Source organism: Xiphophorus maculatus, chromosome 2 (genome assembly GCF_002775205.1).
Source record: "Xiphophorus maculatus strain JP 163 A chromosome 2, X_maculatus-5.0-male, whole genome shotgun sequence".
Lineage (NCBI taxonomy): Eukaryota > Metazoa > Chordata > Actinopteri > Cyprinodontiformes > Poeciliidae > Xiphophorus > Xiphophorus maculatus.
In genome coordinates this window covers 29,657,352-29,676,189 of record NC_036444.1, presented here as the reverse complement: position 1 = coordinate 29,676,189, position 18,838 = coordinate 29,657,352, and the positions used below count along the sequence as shown (strand labels likewise).

At 41.8% G+C, this 18,838-nt stretch overlaps 1 protein-coding gene across 5 annotated transcripts in view; it reads right to left on the bottom strand.

Moving 5' to 3' along the window:
- Nucleotides 1–16,294, bottom strand: part of st7 (suppression of tumorigenicity 7) — a 60,194-nt gene extending 43,900 nt beyond the window's left edge. For 2 of the 5 annotated variants that reach the window (XM_023350547.1, XM_023350554.1), the window contains exons 1-2: nucleotides 16,127–16,294; nucleotides 2,098–2,133 (exon numbers count right to left, since the gene is read on the bottom strand). In XM_023350547.1, coding sequence (XP_023206315.1) covers nucleotides 2,098–2,119 — 22 coding nt within the window. In that variant the 5' untranslated portion in view covers nucleotides 2,120–2,133; nucleotides 16,127–16,294. The remainder of the gene's footprint in view (nucleotides 1–2,097; nucleotides 2,134–16,126) is intronic. The other 3 variants (XM_023350564.1, XM_023350572.1, XM_023350578.1) reach the window with 2 other exon arrangements.
- Between the last annotated feature and the right edge of the window lie 2,544 nt (nucleotides 16,295–18,838).

The window sequence follows — 18,838 nt, the reverse complement described above, 5'->3', positions numbered from 1 at the left end:
CAGGCATTATTATAGCTATAATAAATATTATTTTAGCAACAATTATGTAGTAACTGTTGTATTTATATTTTGAAAATTATTACATCACATTAAAAATTTTGTATGAATTTATTTATGACGTAATGCTATAAAACATAAAGATACCAGCCCAAGTCTTGGTATCTACTTGTTCCAAAATAAGTGATTTTTAATGAATTTAGCAATCTACACTAATGACTAGGATGAGTTTGTTGAAAAGAAATAGACTGGGATTCATAAAACTACTGATAGATGTTAATGTGGAAAAATCTTTTACTAACATACACACCGTATGTTGGTGCCAGAAGTGGGTAGAGTAGTCAAACATTTTTATGTTTTAAGTAAGAGTAGCACTACTTCAACAAATTTTACTCAAATGGAAGTAAAAAGTAGCAATCTGAAAAGTCACGCAAGTAAGAATAAAAGGTATTCGGTACGAAGGCTAAAGTACTTGAGTAGTATTATTTAATCTGATTTAATCTACAAAAATTATGTAATCATAGACAAAACATGAAATTATTGATTTTGTGGGTTCTGGTAGTCAGAATAATAAAAATAAAGATAAGTACAAATAAATCAAATTGCTAAAATAAACCCCAGCAAATTCATGCAGAGCAAGCATTTCCACATCTCAATTTTCCACATGAAACTTTTGAGGTTTCATGTGGCAAACCTCAAGACTTTTCACTGTTCTAACTTTTCATGTTAGAACAGTGAAAAGTACATCCAACAACAATATCTACAGTTTCCTGTATGTTCACTTGACCTCCAAATGCCACAGAAGGCTCAGCAAATAAAAAACATCAGAACAATGAAACTTATTTACAAACCAGACGTCTCACCAGACGTGTGTCTGTGTCCGCTGCACTTTTGGGTAAAGCAAGCTGGTTCTTCATTCAGTGACATAACTCCAGGTGAGTGGAGTAGTCAGAAGTTTTACTCAAGAGTACCGATCCTTCATGATGTTACTCCAGTCAAAAAAAAAGTTAAAGAAGCAAATGTAGCTAGTTGTTACTCATATTCCTTTTTAATAACCATACACTAAACCTAAAAGCTGAAAGCAAAGCAGCGTGTCTACAGACAAACACTTGATCAGTGCATCAAGAAACAGAACAAAAACCCAGATCAAGTTATTGGTCAATAAAAATCCGCACTTTCTAAACACTAATGGTATCATCCATCACAAAGATTACAGTCCAGAGTTTTGAGTGATTCACTGACAGATTTTTGCTGAACGCTGTTGCCGAGTTACTTGCTGCCTCTGCTCTGACTTCCACATACAAGTTACTTTTGGCTCCAACTATGCCTCCATGACACAATCAGTTACATCAACCCCTGACTTCCTCGAAACACTGAGCAGGTACTGGGGTGAGCCACTGCGGCATTGATCAGAATACAAGAATTCAATGCGAGCTGGAGCAGAGGAAAGAGCTTTGTCTGAAGACATCAACTCAACACAAACTTCACTGATGGAGGTCAAGGGAAGTGACATCCTAGCCCCCTCCTCAAATAAATACAAAGCATAAGTTCACAGCAGTAAGGTGCTATGTAACATCCAGAAGCATCTGAAGCTGGAAATGTGACGATAACAGAACTGCACGGCAATCTGACTGAACTGGAAAGCGACAGAGGATCCCTCTGCTTCTGGGAATGATGCGATATTAGCACAAGCATCCATCTTCCGACGTGCTCACAGAAAAGTGAGGCACTGGCATTCATTCCAAACGTCAACAATCCGGATTTCTAAACACGTTTAACGAGAGGACATGATTCCGTACGCACACACAGACGAATCAAACATACTTGAGAGTGAGAGAAGACAGGAAAAGCTCAGTAAGACCTGCTAGCTTGTGATGCTGACCCTCTGTGCTAAAATGGTAGATCCCACATTTCTCCCCATGCAGTCTACCACCAGCAACCATGGAGGCAAAAACATCCACAAAAAAAAAAGCAGAGAGAAGGCAGGAGAGATGAGGGAAATCTAGCAATTTCCTTATTCCCTCAATCGCCTTAAAGAAAACATGCTCATACTGTTGAGTACAAAACACAGAGAGATGGGAGGATGATGGTAATACTTACATGATGACTCTGTGCCGAACATGGCTGGGCCAGGAGCTGTGATGGAAAGATAGAAGGAGGTGGAGGAGGAGGAAAGAGGAGAGAGAAGGGGTCGGGATTGGGTGGAGGGTGGGGGGGTTCAAGGAAGAGAGAGAGAGAGAGAGAGATGGGGTTGATGAGCAGGCAGCTACACAGCGGGGGTCATCAAAGCAACACAATGCAGCCAGTTGGCCGTCGCTGCCTCCCAGACGGCCAGATGCCCCGGCACAGCTATTCGTTAAAAAAACCCTCTACTCAGATCACGGACGTTCACCAAGTCCAACCGCCAATTACGAGAGCTTTTCAAGACAACTGTTCCTCAAAGCAGAAAAAAAAAATCACTTAAAAAAAAATCAACAGAAGTCCTTTGCAGTGATAGAAAAGCGTTCCCATCCAGACCAGGAGTACAGGGAGGTAGTGGCTAGCTACTGCATCTCTCTGCTTTCTGCACTCTGCATCCTCATTTTCATCTTCTCCACTCTGTCACTCCCTCACTTCTCATCCCACTGTAGAATCCACTAATGAAGACGGAGATAGAGAGGGAAGGACAAGGAAGGGCGGTTGACAAACTAAAAATCTGGAGAGGAGCTGCTACTGCTACAGCTGCTATAAGACAATAGCCATACACGAACAGAGTGACATCAGGATGGGGGGGGAGCTGTAAAAAGAGGACTGACGACTGCTACTGGACAGAGGGAGGGAGGAGGGGAAGAAATGAAAAAGGGAGGACCTATGAAGAAATGAGGACCTCAAAGGAAAGGTGTGAGAGAAAAACGAGTGATTTAGCATTCCCTCCATCAATGGAAGCAAGAGCAGCAAAGGGGACTATGGGAAAGCCTGTTGGCCATATTGGTTGGGGACTGGACATTTTTGGCTTGACTTGCTACTAACACAACACACACAAATACACAATTTGTTGCTTGATAAGACTTAACTAGCAGTAGCACCCCTACCCCTAACCTTACCCAAGGTAGGGGTGTTACTGCAGTCCACCAGCAGCCCACAAAGTTTCTGTGTTAAAAAAAAGAGCTAAAATCTACAAAAATTTGAAGGTGGATGTGCAGGCATCATAATTTGGAAATAATAGCATAATGGCCTCATGGTATTACTTCCAAATTACAATGAGGAGGTGTAGGGACGGCACAATTGGTGTGCACACTCTCGCACCCAGTTCAGTGGGTAAACTATAAACCTAGCTTAACCTGTCTTCACTGTCACTGTTACATAAAAAAACCTTAGTTAAAATAAACAACGCTTAGCCTAATAGGGGCCAAGTAAGGCCCAGTAATAATTGTGATAAATAATGATGTTGTTTTGAAATCATTTTCAGGTAATATGTTGATAACAACATAAGCTTTAATTTACTAAGAACTCTATTTATTAGAAATAAACAAAAAACACAATCGAGACCATAAAAAAATTGTGATCTCTGTAAGCAATATTTCCATTAAAAAAAAATACTAATCATCAGAATGGAAATAATTAAGCTAATTTTAATTTATTATGCCATTTAAATTTTAGTTACTTATTGCGACAGGCTCAAGTCAGGTCTTTTTTTTCCTTTGAGGAATAATTATTAATTGTACTACAAATACTGTTGGGACAGTTCAGCTTTTAATTTATCCAAAAATAGGCCAAAAAAAGTGCTTGTATAACTTTTAAATCAGACATCTGTGGTTAGAGCATCTCTATGTGTCGTGTTCTGTGTTTTCTGTGTGTTAATTTCGAGTTTTCGGTGTCTCCGTGTTGTCCTGTTCTCCCCTCGATTAATTCCCAGGTGTTTCTTGTTCCCTGATTACCCCCAGTGTATTTAGTGTCACCTGTGTGTCTGTTCTTTGTCGGGTCCTCGTCTAATGTGCGTGCTGCCTGTTGTTTGGACTCTGTTTTTTCTTTATTAAAATTCAACTATTCATCCTACCTGGGTCTACAACGTCTGCCTCACCACCCCTCACTGCACCGTTCATGACACTATGAAGTACAGCACTCATGCACTCAATGCATCTCAGCTAGCTAGCTCAGGTTTTCCCCCGTCTTTACAGACAAACTGAAACTTAATTGCTTGTGGTGAAACCACTGAAAATAACTGCAGTGTTTTTTTCCTTTTTGGTTTTTCATTGATGGCTGAATGAAAACTTTGACTTAGCTCTTGCATAATGATGCATCTGTGTGGCAGTAGGACAAGCTGATCCGGTGCAGTGGTGAGACTGTACAACAGCCTGCTAAAGAAACAGACATTCATTGGGAGGGTGTTTTCCAGGCCTCGACTGTGAATGAGTTAAAGCATTTAGATTAACTCAGCTGCTGAAGACAGAAGCATGTGTGGATGGAGGTTTCAGCTCTTTTGTCACTTCCACCCTCCTGCTCTTTCTCTCTTCATGTCTTTGTCCTTCTGGAACAAACTGGAGAACCCTCATGTATTCTTGCTGCACTGTAAAGACACATCTGACGCTCCGTTTCAGTTTTCAGTATAATGTAGTCCACTTTTTTAATTTTATTTTTATGTCCAGTGTGTGTCAAGCAGCCCATTGTAACATTTCGAACATGAAGTTGAAAACAGTGATTATCTTGTTCCAATGATACATACTGTAGATGTGGGTGGGATTTATGGCAGCAAGTGAACAATTTGTTCCTGAGGCAGAAAGACAAAGCACATCACATTACACATTATATAGAAGTGGAAATAAACTAAACTAAACAGCTAAAGTTAATGCGTGTACCAAACTAAAAAGAACAATTTACAATAAGAATACCAGGATTTTTTTACATTTATACTGCACTTTGAGAATTTTCCACTTTGAGAAAGTCACAGCTCTAAGATACTGTGAAGAAACTGAGATTTGATTTGATAAATAGATTGTTTGTGATAGTAATAAAATAATCAATAAGTTTATTCACTCAACAAAACACATTTCATCGTCAATGTACAAAAACATTGTAACACTTCATCTACATGAGTGAAAGGGAGCAGGAAGAAGACAAACCTTATAAAAACCTGCCCCTTTCTCAATAATTACAAAATAAATCTTTTCATGGCCGCATGTATAAAATTAAGAATATAACTTACAAACATATCATTCTCCCCAGTATTAACTCAAGTGTTTTCTTATAAAGTATTTTGAATTGGTTTAAAGTAGGGTACTTTTTAAATCCTCATCCAAACTGTTCCATAATTTGACTCCATGCACCGAAATGCACATTTGCTTTAAAGCAGTCCACCATTTTTCTTCTTCGGTTATTTCTGTCACTTGAGCTTAAGACAAAAAATGGGTTTACTTCCTGTATAAAGGCATATCAGAGTTTTTTAAAGTTAAAACTTGACTTTGTCAGTCAGGTGCTTTGGTCTCAACTAAACCTTTTTTTAAAGGACAATATTGTATACAAATACTTTAAAATTCATTTTATTGGTTGTTTTGTTTATTTATTTTGGATATTTAAAATATCTTCCAGTGTCAGTGTTAAATGTTCATTAGAATGTAAAGTTTACTGATCTCTTAGAATGTGTTCTTGTATTATTATTTTTGCTATTAATATTAAATTACTAAAGAATGGTCTCAAAATCAATTTATTGTTTATCGCAATAACTTCTGGAACAATTTATCGTCCACCAAAATTTTTTATTTTCGTGACAGGCCTAATAAAAAGTGATGATCCAATAAGGGGTCATTTTAACGCTTTTTCCAGTCCTGTACTACATTAACGTCACAAAAAATCAGTGGCATAGAAAACTCAGGCATGAAAACTCAGCAGCTTTAAATTGTTATATTTAATCAGTGTTATATTTAATCTACTCACTGATGGTTTTTAGGATGCTGCAGTCTCAGTTTTTTGGATGGCAACAAATGTTCTCTTCTTATTATAGTTTTAGGTGATCAGCTGTAACAAGATGGCCAACACAGGTTAAATATGTTAGGAGGGAAATTTGAATTTTCTCACAGTACAGCAAATAAAGAGGAAATATATTTCACTTGACACATACAGTTACAGTCCTCAATAACGTAAACCCCAAACAATAAGTAGTCTAACCAGCTATTTGAAAAATATACTTATTTTCATCTAGGGTAGTTAAAATAATCCAACAGAAAATTAAATGAGTCAAAGATATTAATTTGTGTCAAAATCAATAAACTGGCCCCTGGTAGGGTCACCCAAGGCAGACAGGTCCTAGGCGAGGGACCAGACAAAGCGCAGCCCGAAGACCCCAATGACGAAGGAAAACCTTGGACATGGTGTTCCCTCGCCCGGACGCGGGTCACCGGAGCCCCACTCTGGAGCCAGGCCTGGAGGGGGGGCACGATGGCGAGCGTCTGGTGGCCGGGCTTTTACCCATGGAGCCCGGCCGGGCTCAGCCCGAAGAGGAAACATGGGCCCCCCCTCCCATGGGCCCACCACCCGTGGGAGGGGCCAAAGGGGTCGGGTGCACTATGTGATGGGTGGCGGCCAAGGGAGGGGACCCTGGCGGTCCGATCCTCGGTTGCAGAAACTGGCTCTTGGGACGTGGAATGTCACCTCTCTGGTGGGGAAGGAGCCGGAGCTAGTGCGTGAGGTCGAGAGGTTCCGGCTAGAAATAGTCGGTCTCACCTCAACGCATGGCTCTGGTTCTGGAACCAGTCTCCTTGAGAGGGGCTGGACATACTTCCACTCTGGAGTTGCCCAGGGTGAGAGACGTCGGGCAGGAGTGGGCATACTTGTTGCTCCCCATCTCGGCGCCTGTACGTTGGGGTTTACCCCGGTGAACGAGAGGGTAGCATCCCTCCGCCTACGGGTGGGGGGACGGGTTCTGACTGTCGTTTGTGCTTACGGGCCGAACGACAGTTCAGATTACCCACCCTTTTTGGAGTCCTTAGAGGGGGTACTGGAGAGTGCTCCTCCTGGGGACTCCCTTGTTCTGCTGGGGGACTTCAACGCTCACGTGGGCGACGACAGTTAGACCTGGAGGGGCGTGGTTGGGAGGAACGGCCCGCCCGACCTGAACTCGAGTGGTGTTCTGTTGATGGACTTCTGTGCTCGCCATGGATTGTCCATAACGAACCCCATGTTCAAGCATAAGGGTGTCCATATGTGCACTTGGCACCAGGACACCCTAGGCCGCAGTTCGATGATCGACTTTGTCATCGTTTCGTCGGATCTGCGGCCGTATGTCTTGGACACTCGGGTGAAAAGAGGTGCGGAGCTGTCCACTGACCACTACCTGGTGGTGAGTTGGCTCCGGTGGTGGGGGCGAAAGCCGGTCAGACCTGCAAGGCCCAAACGTGTTGTGAGGGTCTGCTGGGAACGTCTGGCGGAATCCCCTGTGAGACGGAGCTTTAACTCCCATCTCCGGCAAAACTTCGAACACTGCCCGGGGGAGGTGGGGGACATGGAGTCTGAGTGGACCATGTTCCGTGCCTCCATTGTCGAGGCGGCCGATCGGAGCTGTGGCCGCAAGGTTGTCGGTGCCTGTCGCGGCGGCAACCCTTGAACCCGTTGGTGGACACCGTCGGTGAGGGATGCCGTCAGGCTGAAGAAGGAGTCCTATCGGGCCTTTTTGGCCTGTGGGACTCCAGAAGCAGCTGATGGGTACCGGCGAGCGAAGCGGCATGCGGCTCGGGCGGTTGCTGAGGCAAAAACTCGGGCGTGGGAGGAGTTTGGAGAGGCCATGGAGAAAGACTTCCGTACGGCTTCGAGGCGATTCTGGTCCACCATCCGGCGTCTCAGGGGGGGGAAGCGGTGCAGCACCAACACTGTTTATAGTGGGGATGGTGTGCTGCTGACCTCTACTCGGGACGTTGTGGGCCGGTGGGCAGAGTACTTCGAAGACCTCCTCAATCCCACCAACATGCCTTCCACTGAGGAAGCGGAGCCTGGGGACTCTGGGTTGGGCTCTCCAATCTCTGGGGACGAGGTCGCCGAGGTGGTTAAAAAGCTCCTCGGTGGCAAGGCCCCGGGGGTGGATGAGATCCGCCCGGAGTTCCTTAAGGCTCTGGATGTTGTAGGGTTGTGTTGGTTGACGCGACTCTGCAATATCGCATGGACATCGGGGGCAGTTCCCCTGGATTGGCAGACTGGGGTGGTGGTCCCCCTGTTCAAAAAGGGGGACCGGAGGGTGTGCTCCAATTATAGAGGGGTCACACTCTTAAGCCTCCCTGGCAAGGTCTATTCGGGGGTACTGGAGAGGAGGGTCCGTCGGATAGTCGAACCTCGGATTCAGGAAGAGCAGTGTGGTTTTCGTCCTGGTCGTGGAACACTGGACCAGCTCTACACCCTCAGCAGGGTCCTGGAGGGTGCATGGGAGTTCGCCCAACCAGTCTACATGTGTTTTGTGGACTTGGAGAAGGCGTTCGACCGTGTCCCTCGGGGAGCTCTGTGGGGGGTTCTCCGGGAGTATGGGGTACCGGGCCCTTTGATACGGGCTGTCAGGTCCCTGTATGACCGGTGTCAGAGTCTGGTCCGCATTGCCGGCAGTAAGTCGGGCTCGTTTCCGGTGAGAGTTGGACTCCGCCAGGGCTGCCCTCTGTCACCGATTCTGTTCATCACTTTCATGGACAGAATTTCTAGGCGCAGCCAAGGTGTTGAGGGGATCCGATTTGGTGGCCTTAGGATCTCATCTCTGCTTTTTGCAGACGATGTGGTCCTTTTGGCTTCATCAGATCGTGATCTGCAGCTCTCGCTGGAGCGGTTCGCAGCCGAGTGTGAAGCGGCCGGGATGGGGATCAGTGCCTCCAAATCCGAGGCCATGGTCTTGAGCCGGAAAAGGGTAGAGTGCCTTCTCCAGGTCAGGAGGGGTGTCCTGCCCCAAGTGGAGGAGTTTAAGTATCTCGGGATCTTGTTCACGAATGGGGGAAGAAGGGAGCGGGAGGTCGACAGGCGGATTGGTGCAGCGTCTGCCGTTAAGCGGGCGTTGTACCGGTCCGTCGTGGTGAAGAAAGAGCTGAGCCAAAAAGCGAAGCTCTCGATTTACCGGTCGATCTACGTTCCCACCCTCATCTATGGTCATGAGCTTTGGGTCGTGACCGAAAGAACGAGATCGCGGATACAAGCGGCCGAAATGGGTTTTCTCCGTAGGGTGTCACCCTATCTCCCTTAGAGATAGGGTGAGAAGCTCAGTCATCCGGGAGGGACTCAGAGTAGAGCCGCTGCTCCTTCACATCGAGAGGAGCCAGTTGAGGTGGCTCGGGCATCTGGTCAGGATGCCTCCTGGACGCCTCCCTGGTGAGGTGTTCCGGGCACGTCCCACCGGGAGGAGGCCCCGGGGAAGACCCAGGACATGCTGGAGGGACTATGTCTCTCGGCTGGCCTGGGAACGCCTCGGGATTCCCCCGGAAGAGCAGGAAGAAGTGGACGGGGAGAGGGAAGTCTGGGCCTCCCTTCTGAAGCTGCTACCCCCGCGACCCGACCTCGGATAAGCGGAAGAAGATGGATGGATGGATGGATCAATAAACTGCAAACACAGCATTGCTCAGAGATAACGTCCCAATGAGGCAGACTGACAGGAAAAAAGCAATGATGGATGAAACCTGCTAGCTGTGGTATCGCTAAAAGCTAATACTACAACACTAACCGTGTTTCTATCCATGTTTCTGGACTTTTTTCATCAAGTCTTTGGTAGAAAAAGGGAAAAAAGAGAAAAACAAAAAACTACGAATCATTTAAAAGGAAATTATTGAGCTTGCTTTAATTTATTATGCGAATTATTTCATGAATTACTGCTTATTGCGACAGACCGAAAAGCAAACCCTCTTTCTAAAGCAAGGATGTTTCAAAATACACGCAGGCTTTTGCTTAGCGGTGACTGGGCCTTTTATAATTTCTAACACAATCAGGATGTAAATCCTTAAAAACTGTAAGTGCTGCCAGGTGAATGAGGTTAAAAAAGAAAAGCCACAATGCTGACCTTAAATGAATGCATTATAGCTTTTCATCGGTAGGACAGCATTCAGGAGCATTTCATCCCTGAACAATGTACACCTCACCCTGCCCCCACTTCCATCATAAAGTACCACCCTGACATCCTTCACTGGTTGCTAGGCAACTAAAAATAAGCAGGAGAGGAGCCTGGCCATCCTTCTGCGAGAGGAAATATGAGAAGGTGACGGATGGTCTTATTATTGGAGGCCTGACCAGGAACCTGCAGGACAGAGTAGAATGTTGCCACAACAGCTGATCAGGAAAGAGGTCAGAGATCCTCTACAGGATTTCTGAGGGATCAATACTGTAAAGTTAGCAATATTCGCTCTATTTTACTTATCAGATTCTTGGTCCCGTTAAGGACCAATTATCATTTCCAAAGAGATGCTTGCTGAGAAAAAGCACAAAGTAGGAAGAGAACAGTTGTCAATGGTTGTCCTGGTATGTAGTGAGTTGTATTTCTGAAGTAATTGATGTGTAGTTTATCAAATATATGCAGTATTCTTTTGTCGGTTACAACAATCACACAGCTATGGACATGTCCTTTCTCCTACTGCGTGGATGTTTGCTGCGCTGCACCTTCAATCAGATAAATTTCCGTTTACAGAGAAGTTGGACGTGGACCCAAAGGGAACCTGGATTATTTTTGAGATCAGGGATTTATTTTTCCATAAACAGATGAGAAATCAGGATTAATGTGGTGGAAGAATTCAAATTTAAAGTGACCACCAAAAACCCCACAAATGTGTGCAGACTTATAACTAGGGAGAAGGAAAATACTTTCCTCACTTGTTCTCAGGATACGATATTAATTAACAGATTAAAGAATAAAGAAAATATCATATTATAGTTTGTTGTTTTTTTCTTCTAGTGCTGTAAGCACTGTTACTTTGCACAAGGTTATTGTCTAGTTATTGTCCAAGTATAGGATAGACTGAGATTAAATCAAAACTTTAACCACTGGGTTAAAAATGTAAGTTGGTGGGATGTTCCAATTAGGGGCGTACTGATTGCAGCGTTCTGGCCGATTACTAATCTTTAAAAAACTTGACCTACTGACTCCAATTTTTTTTTAAAAACCAATTTAGTACAAAGTCACTAAGTTGGATATAACAATGGGATGACTATTGTTAACGCACACGTGTAGATGTGACCTGGTTGTTGGTTAGCAACCTTAATGGCAGAGCAAAAGGAGGCTGTAGTTGACGGCCAAAGTTGACCTTTGTGGAGGTACATAATGTCGGCTTCACATGTAAGTATCTGCTGAACTCCTAACGCACTACATGTGTTTAATGCCTAAGTAGTATAGTGCCTATAATTTCAAAAATAACCTGAGATTATTCTTTTAGGCTGCTAATACAACCAATGGTCCTTAATGTTGTACAGTGGCAGGTGTTTGGTTTTATGTGCACTATCAAAGTGACAAATATCAATATTATTGATGTTTTTGTGCTTTGGTCTGTTGCCATCAATAACCACTGAAGTGCAATGGTGCGATTGAGGGTCAGAGGGATTTGAATTTTCCACAACACAACCTGATGGATGACTTGGTTTTATCTTAAGCCAAGATTTGAAAAAGAAAGAAAAACAAACTACACTTACAATAAAACTACAGTAAGTAAATAATGTAAGGGTCAAACTAAGTAAAGCAATCCAATGCTGTTGCAGGAGTACTGAAAAAGTGTAGAGCAATTAAAAAGAAAACAACATATCAGTAAACTATTACTGGTATTAAAAAATCCTAGTTGTAATAAATGAACAAAAGAACACACCTGGAGAGCGTCTGTTATCCGACAGATTCTTGTTCATTTCATGACAGAGTTTGCATTGATTCAAATATGTGCAGGCAGTCAAATACTAACTGCATTTAAATGCAGGCCACTGGAAATACCATCCATTAAACCGTGTTTGTATGCAAAACAGGGAGAAGTGACGGGGAGGGGAAATAGCCACCTGCCTCTGAACGCAGGCGTCAGCCTCGCACGACGGCCACATCCCAACTGCTGACTTACAAACTCAGAAAGGCTTTTACATCATAAATGATTTGCTGCCACTAAATATAAACGTTAAATGAAGAATCACTTAAATCAATAGAATCATTAAATGCTTGAAATAATGAATATTAAAACAGCTCTAGTAAGAAGTTAGGTTTTATCCACCAGGATAGATGTTTTACATCCAGTCTTTCTCCAGTCTGAAGAATGTGGTGGAAAAGAATTAAAGTAATTAATAATTTACTATTTTAATAACCCATGGTAATTGAAAATTAAAGTGTAATTAATTTGACTAATGCTAAAAATTCTAGTATCAGTGACACAAAGAATGCCTTTGCTTCTTTATATTTCCAGTCAGTGGGAAAAACAAAGAGTTTATCCTTTAAAATGTGTTTTTAGAGATTATGAAATTACTATTTTTGTACATTAAATTTCTCCATAACTTATTAATGTAATTCACCATTACTATTTCTATGTAAAACCTAAAAGCTATTCTTCTCCCGTCTACCTAAAAAAAAAACCACACACACTTTTAACTCAACACTGTTGCGTTGAGGTGTATGTCCAAAACTGATCCATTTAACAAAATAAATAGTCATAAGTTCTCCCTGTTTGAAATAAAACTGGTCAGATTAGGTGAGATGAATTTTGAATCATAACTTTAGTTCACCTTCAGAGGGTTCTTCAGGTAACCCTTAGCAACCTCAAGTGTTTGCTAGCTTCACAAGCTTTCACAAACTCCGTGGGTCACGTATTCCACAGCCAGCTGTGACAGCGTCAGTGTTAGCTTTGAAGAACCCTGAGTAGGTGATTCAAAAAAAAAAAGTTAAAAAAAAAAAACTGGAAGAAATGATCCGAGCTCAGGCATGTGGCCGTCCTCAGCAGATATGAATGGAGAAGGTAAGAGACTTGTGCCTGGACCAAGCTGGGCAGGTACAGTAGAGCAGGCATTTCTCGCTGAGATCACATTACCAGCACACTGCTGCTGCTCAGCTTCTAAATAAAGACTTGTGACCAGTCTGCTCTGGATTTGCGGTGAACCAGGGCTGTGGCTGGGTGTGTTGCGTCACCGAGCTCACTCGGAAAATCCTTGATGGTTGCTGAGAAAGAAAAAAAAAAAAGAAAGCTAATCCAGGAGATTTACTAGTTAGTAAGTAAGAAAAATGTATTTATACAGCAGTCACAAAGTGCTTGTTAGTGGAATTTTAGACCATAGCTTCTGATTTTTTGATTGTAACCCAAAAAAGGCGTTTACTTTAGGTCTTCACATTCATGTGAGCCTCATTGTGTTTTCACCCTGCTGGAACTAAAGGAGGAACCACAGAAAGTAAACATGAGACTCCGCTATGTTCAAGGTTGGGTCTGCCCAATGAAGCGTTACAATGCTGGAAACCAGAGTTCCCAGGCTCCTGCTGAGAAACTTTGTGATTAGTACGTAGTGACTCTGTCTGGGTACAGCAGACCAGACTCATCACACACTGGATATGTTTGCTTGCTGTTCCGTTTCTTGCAAGAAAGAATAAAGAGTTGATCACTGATCTCTGCTTGGTAACCAATTGGGACGGTTCATTAGGGGAAACTACTTTGTCTTCATTTTCAGTGTTCCGCAGGAAAAATATTTTTATAAACAACAACAATAAAAGCAATAATTTTATTATGCAAGAAGAAAAAACATCTTTATAATTTATCACCTAAACTCTCTGGCTGTGAGATTTTTTTATTATTATAAAAAGTACTAAAAAATATATATTTAACTACTCATATTTTAAACACAATCACTTTCCATCATGGCTGAATATTGCTTTCTTTTTTTCTTTAAATCAATTCAAACGGAAAAAAAAAACAGTTTTAGTCACTTCAAAGTACATAAATATGGCATGGAAGCAGAGCTACTGCTCCCTGGCAGGAATATTATTACTTAAGGGATTGAACACTTTCCCTGTCCGCCTGCTGAGGACACGGGAGAATGGTTCTGCTGCTGCTGCAAAGTTTGCAAGTGTGTATGAGAACAGCGCACACACACACACACACGCACACACACACACACCCACGCCCACAAGGCTGCGAGCCAATGACAGCTTTGTGACAAGAAGAGCAACGAAAACACTTCGGTCCAATCACCTGGAACAGAAAACTCCCTAGCAGACAAAAACATCCCAGTTTAAATTAAATGAAACATTTGTGGGATTAGATAAAGTCCTAAACATTGTCAAGGGGAATCCCACACAGTTCCACTTCTGATAAACCACCAAAAGGGAAGAAACGACCAGAAACAATGTCGCAGAGGAAGGGGAAGTGAGAGAAGGCTATCAGTTGGATTCTTCTGATTGGCTCAATTCAAGGTGTCTATCAGAGTCTGCCATTCACATAGCACAAAGGTAAAAATACAGCCATGTTTCAGCAGATTTAATTGTGATTTTAATTCACCCTCACTGTATTAAACTGATGAAGTATAAATCTTTGCTACTGATTAGAGAGCTAAATGACTGTTTTCTATGAGTTTCAGTGGCATCCATTATAGACCTAAACAAAATCATCAACTATTAGTAAAATCTGAACAGGTAAAAGCACAAAACTTAATGAAAAGACAAAAATCAATTCAAAACTCCATTGTGGGCCCAGGAGATAATAAAGCACACATAATTTTAACAGATTTTTTGTTTTCTTTAGCTTCTCATAATTTTTTATGATCTGAAAATCATGAATCCATGTTTTGACACGCTTCTTTTAGCTGCTTTATCTGAACTGTTCTTTTTCGAGGATGGAGCGATTGTACAACAAACCTCTGAGAATTCCTGAGCTGGGTGAACAAGGTATAATTGTGGATCATCAAATAACATATTTGAATGTTGTTAATACACCGATGGCAGCTTTCTGGCAATCGGTGCCTCGCCTGCCAATTCCGATTTTGGCTTTACCAATTTTTTTTTGTCTGAAAAGTTGTAAGTTGGCAACAGTGTAACCCAGTGGGTGGGTCTGTCAGTCAGCCCACAATTAAGGGAATTGTGCTCCTCTACCATAAACCTCCAATACCTCCAGTTGAATATCCTTAGGTAAGTCACTCTATGCTTTTTATTAGCCTTTTAAGAGTTTCTGATGAAAACTTTCTCATTTAAAATTAAGATTTAAATAAATTATTTCCGTTCAACCAACAAGATTTTTTTTGTAATGAAACTTCTTCTCACAAAACAGTAAAACTACGTAAACGAGGTATCAGGTTTGAAAAAAGAAAATAATATCTGTGTTTAATTAACATTTACTAGATGATGTCATGGTTAAAATGATTTATACCCTTTTTAAATAATGTTTGGGATCTTCCACGGATTGTTTCAGAAAAGAGCAGAAGAAGCACCATTATCCCTTCAGGAAGTGACAAGGTAAGTGCAGCCGGCGCGCGCCACATTTTACCTCTTACAAAAACCGAAATTGTTCAAGATTTCAAGTCAACAATTTGTTCACTCACACAAAGAAAATTCAACACCGCGGGAAGTCAATTTGTGCTTGCGGGCTCTCCTGCTCCAGCTAGCTGGCTTTCTAAAAGGAACACATTCTTCCATGCTCGGCACACGGTCACAGGAGAGCCATCCTCAGCTGCTGGGACAGCAAGACGACCAGTCATGCCAACGCTGGAACCAGCACTTCCAGGTCAAACCCGACCAGTCCACAGGGGACAAGAGGTGGAAAAGCTGGAATCTTTATTCTGACGTGCGCTTCATTTAAACGACCTGAACGTGAGTTCATTCCTTTTCAAAAGAGGAAACAGACAGGTGGGCGAAATAATAAGTCCATTTTTACAGTGAACACAGAGTGTTGCCCTGAAACATGACGGGGACCATTTAAAACAATGCACAGCTCTGCTGCATGGGGCTCGCTAACAGCACCGGGCACGAAAGAGAGTTTATACAGGAAACTTCCTCCGTATGCAATCCACATTTTTGCGCGCGTGAGGAAATATAACTTCTACCTGGCTAAAAAGACGCCCCTTACCTTACCTTACCCGGCTAGCTAACAGCTAATATCAATTCCCTCCTGTTTGGAAAGCGTAAAAACTTACACTAAAGCGAGGAAAAACGAAGGCACGTAGAATGACTCTAATAGGACAGACATTAGAATAGCAGCGTGTGAGAGCTAACCTTAATTCGTGAGAGTGGGAAAGCCGGTGAATTCCTTATTCGGATTTAGCATTTCTCCCAGCGTAACTCCAACATGTGTCTAAACTGTGTGTATACGTGTCTGCAAAGTGAGCTACACTGCTAACGTCAGCTAACAGTTACCAGACAGCCGCGGGGCTTTCACATTGGTTCAATAGCGCTCACTGCCTCAAGATGTCGCTATTTTACCATTGTTGTAATTATTTATTTATATTTATTTTATTTTATTTTTTCTTTAAAAGGTCACTTTGGACTCGCTTTTTGAATTTTATGTCATTCTGACATTATTCCTGCTTTTTTTCCTTTAAAAATTCCAGATCTAAATATTTCAAAAATATATTTTGTCACCTTCATAAAATAACGACTATGCCATTTTTTGCCAAATATGCTAAGATTGTTTTTGCCAAAATTACCACCTCTTTCTTGACAACAGATGATTTAGGCCATATATAATAAGGATTATATATATATATATATATATATATATATATATATATATATATATATATATATATATATATATATATATAGAGAGAGAGAGAGAGATATCTATATATCTCTCTCTCTCTATATATATATATGTATATATGTAGAAAAATTACTATAAGGTTACACCTGCTAGTTGTATTGCTATATGTTTATTCTAAGTTCCAGTATATCCCCACCAAGTTAAAACTATTTTGGTTACATGTACAAGGTTGGACGTTGTTTTCCCCAGCTGCATGGGAACCAGTCTGTTTCCCATGCTTAGGATCCCTTATCCCTTTGTATAAAACTCATGTGTTGTCTCTGCCTGACAGAGCTTTTCATCCAGACCTGCTTCATTACCGATTGTCCTACAAGCTCTCTGTATTGTGCACAATATATGAATAAACCTAATTGAGTGATTTCACCTAAACAGTGCTTGGAAATAGTTTTTTTCCCCACTTATTTATTTATTTATGTATGTATGTGTGTATGTATGTATGTATATATGTGTATATATATATATCTTTTTCGAGGTTTGAAATGCTGGCCTGTTAGTGTAGGCTTCTGTTGCCTTTGATTACTCATAAAAGACACTCGAAATTCCTTTTTGGATCAAAAACAGCCCGTCGAAAAAGTATTGTATAACTGGACTGTTATACTAACTGGACTATATATATATTTAATTTCTTTTTGCATATCATTATAGATTTTTTCCAGTCACATACAGCTTTACATGCTAATATATAATAACCAGGTTCTAAATAATATGCAATCTCAATTTCATAAAAAGTACAACAGATTCCAAACTATTATTTATCCACTTTTTCAACAAAGACGAAGCCAAAGTGAGGGGGAAAAAGCTGTGGGAAAAAAACCAGCTACTGTCCACATCGGGTTTAAGAGCAAAAGTAGCAGCCAAGAGCTGATAATCAGCAGGTGTGAATGTCTATTAAACATACAATGATCTTAGAGAGGAAACATTTACTGCCCTTCAGTCTGGAAAGGATTACAGAGGTTGTTTCCAAACTAAAGTCTGTCCAGCGAAAAGATTGTTCTTAAATGGTAATCAAAGAAAATTATTGCCAATTTTCTCAGTCACGGATTACCCAGCCAGCTCACCAGTGTTGTCTTATGTAACGTTCAGGGAAACTCCAGAAAACTCCAGATCAAATTCAGTCCTTACAAGACTTAATTTACCTGATAGAAGTTAATAGACAATTAGACTGTAAGAATATCTTATTCCCAAGGAGCAAGCTTCTTCTCTGCTAACTTGAGGTTTTCTCAGTTTTTCTGATGCCACCGACTACTCATTCTCCCTCTTCTTTTAAGTTCTTACTTTCATGAACATAAAATAATCCAACATCAATTCATCAGTTTCTTCTTGTACATTGTACTGTCATTTCAAACCCCAATCAGTCATGGTAGATGGTCCCTTGTACTGAGCTGAGGTCTGGTTCTGCTGGAGATTTCTTCCTGTAAAGGGAAGTTTTTCCTCTCCACCGTTGCTGGATGCATACATGGTATGAGCGATTGCTGTAAAGCACAGGTGTCAAACTCCAGTCCTGCAGGGCCACTGCCCTGCAACTTTTAGATGTGTCTCTGCTGCACCACCTGAACAGAATAATTAGGTCATTAAGGCTCTGGAGAACTGATCTACACAAGGAGGAGGTCATTAAGCCATTTCATTCCAGTGTTTGGGACCTGTGGCACATCTAAAAAGTGCAGGACAGCGGCTCTTGAGGACTGGAGTTTGACACCCCTGCTATAAAGTCAATGACAACACAAGCGATTGTTACTACGTGCTGGTCCTGAAGGAGTGCATGCTACCAGTCAATCACTCAATAAAATCTGCTGGGTTTGATTAGATAGAAACTTTTTAATCTAATCTGTATAATTAATGTGTTGCACTGTTTCACTGGAATGTATGGGTGACTGAATTGAAATGACTTGCTTTTTGTAAAGTGCACTGGTTGAAAATTGGTGCTATAGAAATAAACTGAATTGAATTAGAAACTTTAATGAACTGAAGTAGTGTTGTACAGTTTATGAAGTGGTTCTACAACAAGCTCTGGCATGTGTTCGATTAACTCTTTACAACAGTAACTGGGTGACATTTAACAATCATGCTGCGCTGCAGAGTAATGTGAAGTCAAAAACAAGGACGCCGACGACAGAATTTTGGCTGTAACACAGTAAATGTTTTAAAAAATTAGGAGTGAGTCAGTA